Raw genomic sequence first — 9,259 nt, forward strand, 5'->3', positions numbered from 1 at the left:
AGCTTTCATCATGAACATACAACAAATGTAAAAACAAATGTAAAAAAAAAACTGAATTTTACCTTATAGCACTTTTTACCATCTTTGCAACAAGATTAGGAAATAATTACATAAATGGTGACGGTGATCATGATGATGATGATGATGATGATGGAGGTGGAAGTGGTGGTGATGATGATTGCAAGTGTAGTTTCCACTCTACCCGTAACATAATAAACTAATTATATTGTATTAAAATATTAAAGTCAAGTTGATATTTATTTTAAGTGCTTTAATATGTCTGTTCAACATGATAGATAGGCCTACCTACATGTAGACATCAGTACATGTTTACACAAGTGTTTGACTAAACTTATACTTAGACTTTTTATATTTTGGCTCTTTATATGTGCCCTCTTCCCACTTTATTGCAACTGCTGCACAGCAATTTCCCTCGGCATAAATAAAGTTTTACCTTATCTTATATACTATGTTTGATACATTATGGCTTTAGTACTACGTTCGATTGTTTCCTGTTTTTTTCTTGCTTGTGTAGGCCTATGTATAACCCCCATTTTATTTATTTTACCCAGATGTTTCAAACACCCATGCTTTAAGTCTGTATTTTGTTATAATATTGTCATTGACCTTTTGCATTTATATATTTATATTCTCAATCACTCTGTAGCCTTTGTTTGCCAAAGTAAATGAATAGAGTTTATTAGAGTTGCCTATACATTTCTTTGGACTACCCTTTTGGTGAATGACTTATTTTAAAAGTATTCGTTCATTCTTCAGGATAATATTGTGTTCAAATATTGCACATTTAAAATCGTTTAGCACGTTCTTGTTATTACTGAGGTTTTCAGGTTTTTGTTATTGACATGTTTTTAAGACAACTTTGTTTAAGCATCATCCAGGCTGTTTGAGGTAGCAGTGGCAATTCTCATTCATTGGTACAGACATTATTACAAGTAGTGGGGATGGAATTAAGTTATTTTAACACAAAAAAAACACAACCGTTTGGTCTTGAATCTAATAACTGAGACCTCTTCAACCTAACAGCAGCCGTGCAGAGAGAGAGAGAGAGAGAGAGAGAGAGAGAGAGAGAGAGCATCCTCTGCGCCCGGACGTTGGTTGTTTAGACTCTCCAAGGATGCTGCGATGGAGACAGGATGAAACTGACTGGGTGTTTTTCGGAGGAAAGTGCCTCTGGGGTGTCGTTACCTGGCGGCTTTCCAGGGTGTCTGATTACCAGAAGCGTAGCCTATATTTGAGGAAAAAGAAGGAGTGTATTACCATTTTGTCGATGCCTGAGGATTATGGACCATTACAATAACGACCGGCGGTGTAACGGTTTGGATAACTGCCTGTGTACTCTTTCTTGCTCTTCGTGTCCTTCTCTTTATCAACTAGGCGAAAGCCAACACATTTTCAATGCATTCGTGTTGGACGTTTTCTCACAAAATGTTGAATTTTGCGCTCTCTCGACGTGAAGGATATTCGTGGCACGCCGGGGTTTTTTTGTTGGACATGAAGGTGTGAGGTGCAGTAACCTGTGGACGGGCGCCGTTTCGCAGACAGTATGATACAATATTTTGACATAACCTTTATTTTTTTGTGTTACGCTCTATTGCGCATGCTTGGTATGCTATATACAGAACGCTGCCCGACACCACTTCGCTCTGTCCTGGCTGTGATGTAGGAGCAAAAGTGAAGGGATCAGCTGAGGACTAAATAAAAATGCGTTGGCAAGGTAGCAGCGTGGCGACCAAAGGATTTTACTTTAGATCCTTCACGAAATAAATTGTGCCATAAACTGAAGAATGTCAGGGTCACCTAATGCAGAGGCTGAAGGAGTAGTCTCCAAAGTAAAAGTGAAAAAGGAGATCAAGACAATCGTGGAGAATTTGGAAACCATCCTGGGAGACCTCAAGGATGTGGCCAAAGAGCTGAAAGAGGTAAATCAACAGGAAACAGCATACAACGCCTTTCTTATAAGCAGCCCACCATGTGTTGTGTTATATATCTAGGCTTGGTTTGAGTGCTTTTTCTAAGCATCCCTGTCTGAGAGGAGATGGGAGATTGACGTCCACCTCACTGGGGCCTGAAAAAAGGCTATGGCACACACACACACACACACACACACAAACAAGACATGCTCTTCCCCCTGCTCACTAATGTATGTGATCATTATCTCCAATATGAAAGACATTTGGCACAGGAGGGTGTGTGGTGTGAAATGACAGGACAGCTTCTTTGCCCTGACTCACAGTCAGTGAGAAAAATGTCATTAATATTTAATGGACAAGTTGGTTTAACCAGGAAGGCGCTTTTGCATTGCATTTCATCATCTTAATGCTGACTGTTGTTTGCTGCGAATTATCTCCTCCCAAATAATAGAGCAGTTGTCTTATCTTTTCACTTTTCATCTCTCTATCTCTCGTGGTGGCTCTCTCTTTTTTATCTTCATCTTTCGTTGTCTTTTGTTATCTTTCATCACATGTCTGTTTTTATCGCAGCCACTCAATCCTTTCTCTATCTCTTGTTGTCTGCCCTCTCTCTCCTTCTCTCTACATATTTAGTGATGTTAAAGATCAAAACTGTCAGAGCTGTCTGATTGGCCATTTAAATATCAGTAAAGCAGAGACGGGAGGGGTCTTTGAAGGATTCAGGGATTATATTAAGATGTACAGCAAGTTGTTCTCATAGCAGAGATATATGGTTTTCTCATTTTGTATCCATGTGTTACAAGACTTGCATTAAAATCAGTGTTTCCTTTACTGCCAATCACTGCATCCCATGCTGCCACCCCAGTTGTAATAACCTCCAGACTTACCTGCTTTCAAGTTTACATTCTTCTACCGGCCACACACCAGGCGTCCAGCCTGCTGTGCTGAACCTCTCATCCTAACATGACAGGCTGTCATTTTAATAAAACCGTATTGCATACAGTCTCTGGTTCCTACATTATGGATGGGTAGTCTACACAGCATCTGTCTCCTTCTGCCTCTCTGCTCCCCTTACTCTGTTTTCGCGACTTGAGCTGAATTGGACTTCTTTTGTGTTTTTCAGCAGTTTACAGTGTTTCACAGTAGGTGCCAGAGATAAATGAGAACAAGAAGGCATTGTGATCAGTCTATTGTGATTTTTGTGTGTGATGCACCCTCTTTCTTTCGTTGCTTTTATCTTTGCTTGCAGGAAATTGTGTAAAAGATCAGTTATTCTGACATCGCATACACTAAACACATACCTCAAGGGGGTGTTACTATCAAAGCCAGTGTTTGGGGTATAATCCATTTGAAATGCAGTTATCTGTTATAACTCACAGACAGGGCTGGAGCCGAGCCTGGCTCTGAGGAGGGACCCTGCCCAGATGCTTGGCACCGCCACAGAAGCTGCCTGGCCTACAGCAGAGGCTGCACACTAGGATACTGGTATTACCTCTTGTGTGTGTCCCAACAAATTATCCATTTAAAGACTGCATGGAGAGTTTAGCTCAATTGCCCTCTCTGCCCTAGCTCTCTATCTTTCTTTTTATCTCTCCGTCTCAGTCACTCTTTCTCGCTCTCTGTTTATCTCCTCACCACTCTCTTCATTTCCCTCTCAGCCTCTTCTTAAGCCGCTGTTTGGACATGCATTTCAAACCATTAGATGATAGCACTGGTGTTTTACAGTGGGCTAATGTACTGGATACTCTAAGAGAGAAGACACACCAGCCCGATAATCGGACGTCGGGCCGTCTGGCGAGGTCCGTGACTCGAGTCTGTTCAGTGTGTTCCGTGCCGTCGTCCGTCCGAGGAGCCGTCGGCATTCATTTGGGCCGACCCAACATGTTCAGTCGGGGACAGGGCAGTCGGGACTCGCCCGGAAATGGGGAGCGGATGAGCCGCTCAAAATCTGACGAAAATCTTTTAAACTGACCTTTGTCAATCTGAAATGAAGACAGAAATGTTTTCAGAAACACGTTTCGGTGAACTATTTTAGTACAATATGAGATCGTATTCTGAACAAGCCGCCATTACAGTCTGGCTGTGAATTTCCGGAGAAAAAAGAACACGTGACGCGTTCGTCCAATCAGCTGCCGGTCTTCATTTTCTGGTAAATAATCAGACTGTTAATGGAAACAATACAGAGCAGCGCCGCCTGCTGCTATGGAGACGTGTTACGTTTCGCGCACGCGCAGAGTGTACGCTCAAGTCGGCGTCGCCTCAGTGTGTTCTGAGGCATTTTTTGGACCTCGGGACCCGACTGATCAGTCCGACTGGCTTTTCTGCCGACGGTCAGCCCGTCTGGTTGGTGTGTCAGGGCCCTAAGATGAGCATTACTTATTTAGAAAATGAACATAAGCACACTGCCATTATTGTAATTATTTTATGAATGCTGTGAAGGAAAATAACTTTCCTTTCTGGTAAATCCTTTCTCGCAGGTTATTTCAATTGTGTTTCAGCTATGATACAATTAACTTAAACATGTTCAGTTCAACTTATTTATGTGGAATCACTGAGTGCTGAATCCTCAATATTGAGGCAGTCAGTCATAAAATGTCACAATGCACTTCAGTTCTGGGCATCGAAGCAATATTAACTCCACCAAGGGAAGAGAATCAGGACGAAACTCTTCTCCAAAGGGAATGTTTTTGGAAAGACTTGTCAAAATGTGGACAAAATGTGAAGAACATGGACATTTTATTATTAAATATCAGTTGTTAGTTCCCAGAAGAGTTTAGCACCATGTATATTCTGTTTGTTAAACTGCCTTTTTAAAATGTACGCCCTATACCAATGGCTCCTTGGGCAATGTTTATTAAGTGTCAATGCAATTTCAATCCTTCCAGACATTGCCTTAGCACTACAGACATTAATGTATGGGAGAATAACTATATCCATGGATGTGCCCATACTGCAAATGTTTGCTTTAACTCAGAAAAAAGGTGATCAGTTGTGGGACAGGTAATATAAAGTAGGGGTGTGTAGCACTGTATGTCAATCTTTAGTTGTGTAGTCAGTCCTTGGTTGGCCTGAGATTGGTGTATATTGAATGATGGATATTGCATCAAATTCAATCCATCATGCTCTGAAAGAATGTGTTGTTCAGCATGTTTTGTGCATACAGGGGTATGCATGCCAGTGTACAGTACAGCATGTACTGTGTGAATGTTTTATGTATTATCTCAATTTCAGCTGCTGCATCCTTACAACTATTTCCATTCTATTGCGTGTTGCCTTTAGAGTGCTATCAAACCAAATTGCTCAAAAAAGCAAATCTGCTCCAACAGTTCTTAAATATTTCCCTATGCAGGCTATGGAAACAAATTTCCTCTTGGAGGACAAAGAAAGCATCTTTGGATCTAAATATCTACTGTATATTCATTTCTAGTGCTCTGAGCAGAGCATTTCTGCCAGAGCATTTCTTTATTATAATTTTGTTTATTGTCCATCCTATACAGCCATGGTCTGCATTGTACAGTTCAAGTTTGCAAATTCATTTACATATTTAAATAGTTCTCTGTTTGGCCCTATTTCTTCCCAAAAAAATATTTACTGGGCTATGCCACAGTGCATTTCTTATTTATCCTTTTCCACCCTGGCACACTGTGTACATCATTGCATCACAACTGATAGAGAGTTTGCTCTTCTTACTGTGTTGCTTGCAGAGTGGATTTCTGGTGATTTTGCATACTGTATACTTTTTGAAAAGTATATATTTATTTCTTCTTATTCCTGTCATACTAGGGTTGGTTTCTTGTAATTAATTTATGCCATGATGAATTGTTTCCCGTGCTGTTACGAAATATGACACTTTTCTTAGAAGAAATGGATGTTACCTCTTAAGAGCATTTGATTCAGTGTGATGTTTATTTACTCTCTTTCTGGTTGAGTTCTACTTGTTCTTTGCAGTAATGTAAAGATTCTTATCAATCTCTGACTTGCTCACTTGCAGCAGAATATTACAATATGATTTTCCATATCTGTCTACTTCTGTCTATTCTGTCTGTTCTATTTGTTATATCCATGTGTTTGTCTGGGTCCTCTTCACTTTTTTTGCTATACACAGAGGATGTCTGTTTTCATTCATTCCTTAAATTAGTTTTGTATTATAAATTATAGTTTTTGTGTCTTGGGTTACAGAATATGGTTGGTATTGTTACTTCTCTCAGTTATCACTTAAATCAGAGTATGGCAGGCTCATGGCTGTTCCCATAAATCGTAATTAGGGCCCGAGCGCCAACAGCGGCGAAGGCCCTATTGAAACTGAAGGAATTATTATTATTCCTTCATTTTTCCGGTAAATGAATCGCCTTTTTGAGTGGTTTAACATACTCAAAAACTCACCAAAATTGGCGGTCGCATCAAGCCTGCTGAAAATTTACGTATCTTAAGGGTTAGGCACACAAAAATGGCTCGCTAGCACCCCTTACAAATTGGGGTGATTTGGTAACGATTTGCAGTGTCTCTGTGCCGTGGAAATGCACGACCGCAAGGAGTGGCGTCCGCCAGTAACCCCACCGCGCAAGGAGGTGCGAGGGCCCGTCCAACGCTGCTTGCAGCTTTAATGATATTTATTTATTATTTATTTTTCTCCCTGGCATGGTTGTTATAGAGATATCTAAAGCAATCTTCAATCTCATTAGTCAATGTCAATGACATTTTTAATGAGGTATTCAATTCATTAATTAAGAACTTGACAAGATCAAGACATGAGTATTGTTATCACTCCTGACCTCAGCTGTCTCAGTGACATTTCCTCCTCTTGTCACCAGGTTGTTCATGACATTGACACCCTGACTTGTGACCTGCAGCTGGAGGAGGATGGACTGACAGACAGCTCGAAGACAGACACGCTCAACTCCAGCTCAAGTTCCACCACCACCACTACCACAGCTTCCAGCCTGGAGAAGATGAAGCTCTTTCCTGATGACTGCATGTTCAGACCACCTGCGCTCATCGACACGGTCCCTGTCAACCCTCTTGCACTCCTGACTGTACTCAAGAAACCCCGTCCTCCCCTGCCGCCACCCAGACTTACCCCTCTGAGAGCCGAGGATCACAACATTAAGAATCTGCCTCATCCAACATTAGTGTTATCAGGGAATATATCCAAGGCTACCGCGTCTCTAATGAGGAATGGCGGGGGTTTTCCATTGAAACTAAACAGGGATTTATTCTCCTCCACGCCGTGTTTCATTTCTAATGACAGTGGAATCCCTGAGTCGAGTCTTGTTCCCACATTACCTAGGCCCATGCCCCTTCTCCACCATGAAAAGAACAAATGCCCCAAAGCCACTGGCAGGGAGTCTCGTGAGAGGGAGCGTGTGCGTTTCAGTGAGAAGGTCCAGTACCACGGCTACTGCCCAGACTGTGACCTCCAATATGATGTGGACGACACAGAACTACACCTACAGGCTGAGCTGAACGATCTGCGGCTCAGCCCAGTGCATTGCTGCTCTTCCATCTCCCCTCCTCCTCCTCCACATGAACTAATGTTGGAAAATGGCAGCCTCTCGGTCAGCCACAGTTTCCAGCTGACAGCAAGCACACCTCCACCTTGTGTGCCTCCTCACCCCCCTTCCCTCAAGCCCCAAAAAACAATCCTACGCAAATCAACCACTACCACGGTTTGATGCTGAACCCCCTTGTTCTGTCTAACTTAAACATTCTTGAATCATTTATAGTGTTTTCTACTTTATGAGCGCTTTCTACTCCAATTAAACTTTGGATTATCCAAACAGAAAAAGGTAGAGTTGGGAAAAGGATGGATCAAGTAAATGGAACAGAAAGGAAGGCATCGCCATGGGCACTGAGACGTACACAGAGAGATCAGGAAGAAGCGGTGAGTGTTTGTGCATGTATGAGTGTGTTTGTCAGGAAGAGAAAGGGAGGAAGAAACAGAGCAATTGCATGTGTGCACTGATGCATATCTGTGAGTCTATCTGCATACAAATGTATTTGTTTATGTCCTGTACAGTATATTCATGTGTCTGTATGTATTTGTGGGTGCATGGCTAGGCATATGTGTGCAGAGCGTGATTTTTGTTGGCAGCTTGATTGAAAATGTACAGTGACTTTGAACATTTCACAAAAGATTGCTGACAACACTAAAACTAAATTGTTTCTGTGTCTATCTGGAAGCTCTTGGTACTAACGAGTCTCAAACTCAGAAAGTTCTTTCAGAGAAGGGCTCTAATTAATTCATGTCCTTCTGGATGAAACAAGAAAACCCGCTTCCGTCATATTTCATACAAAACCCTAATGATCTTCCCAAAAAGTGACACTTCCACAAGTAACTTTCCACAACACACACATATACATAAATGAAGGCTGTTATAGGATGCACCATTACATTTAAGTTGTTGCAGACAGGTACTGGCATCTATACCTCCACACAAGCCTGCCAAGATGAACAGTTAGTGAAGTTAGAAATAGTGCGTTTGTTTCCTTCATCACCTCTTGTGTCTCCAAGTCCCATTATGCTGACGTGTCAGACTGTAGGAGTACATGACAAGAGAGTGGCATGGTGGGCTGGTGACGAGAGAGAAGTGTTAGATGACAAAACTGCCATTTTGATTTGTGTCTTCTGATAGCCTTATAGCAATTTCTAATTGAAAAATCTTGTATATCATTGTCTAATATAAATAACTCAACTCCCATTTGTGTAGACCCCCACTATCACTCACTGTGATATCAGTCTGAGACTGAGTGGACAGGAAGCTAATCAATTCTGTTCCTGGGTAGAACGAATTAGCCAGGAAAATGCTGGACTTTATTTCCTTAAGGGAATATAAATCAGCAGTAATATCACCATCATCGTCTATATGAGCATTCTGTATTCTCCACTTTATTAGCTTTTATTAAGCAGCATATTTAATGAAGCCTGTGTTCCCTGTGTGTGTGAAAACTAAGTGTGCGTTCGGCTGAAATCACAAATACATCTGAAATCATTTTCCAATCAATTGTCGATAAATATTTTACTATGTCGGTGCACACGTTTTTGTGTGTGCAGGTGTGTGTAAAAGCACATGTCAGTTTGGGTAGACAGCATAGCCTGGAGTTGAATGAGAATGGGAGCACCTTGCTCCCAGCAATGCCCTTAATTAGCCGGATTAGACTCCAAGAGATAACAGTACTGCCTCAGACAACCTTTGGACCAACATTAGCCCCAGCACAGCTCTAAACTGCTACTGCACATATTGGTTATGATAAATAGAGAAAGAGAGAGAGAGAGAGAGAGAGAGAGAGAGAGAGAGAGAGCATGCTAACAAAAGTAAGTACGGTAAAAG

General features: G+C 41.6%; 1 protein-coding gene across 1 annotated transcript in view; it reads left to right on the top strand.

Annotated features, from left to right (window-relative positions):
• The first annotated feature begins 1,091 nt into the window (after positions 1-1,091).
• prr16 (proline rich 16) overlaps positions 1,092-9,259 on the top strand; it is a 13,901-nt gene continuing 5,733 nt past the window's right edge. The window contains exons 1-2 of the mRNA XM_031305868.2: positions 1,092-1,940; positions 6,743-7,812. Of these exons, the coding sequence (XP_031161728.1) occupies positions 1,806-1,940; positions 6,743-7,603 (996 nt within the window). The 5' untranslated portion in view covers positions 1,092-1,805 and the 3' untranslated portion in view covers positions 7,604-7,812. The remainder of the gene's footprint in view (positions 1,941-6,742; positions 7,813-9,259) is intronic.

The sequence above is a fragment of the Sander lucioperca genome, chromosome 2 (genome assembly GCF_008315115.2).
Source record: "Sander lucioperca isolate FBNREF2018 chromosome 2, SLUC_FBN_1.2, whole genome shotgun sequence".
In the NCBI taxonomy this organism is placed as follows: Eukaryota; Metazoa; Chordata; class Actinopteri; order Perciformes; family Percidae; genus Sander; species Sander lucioperca.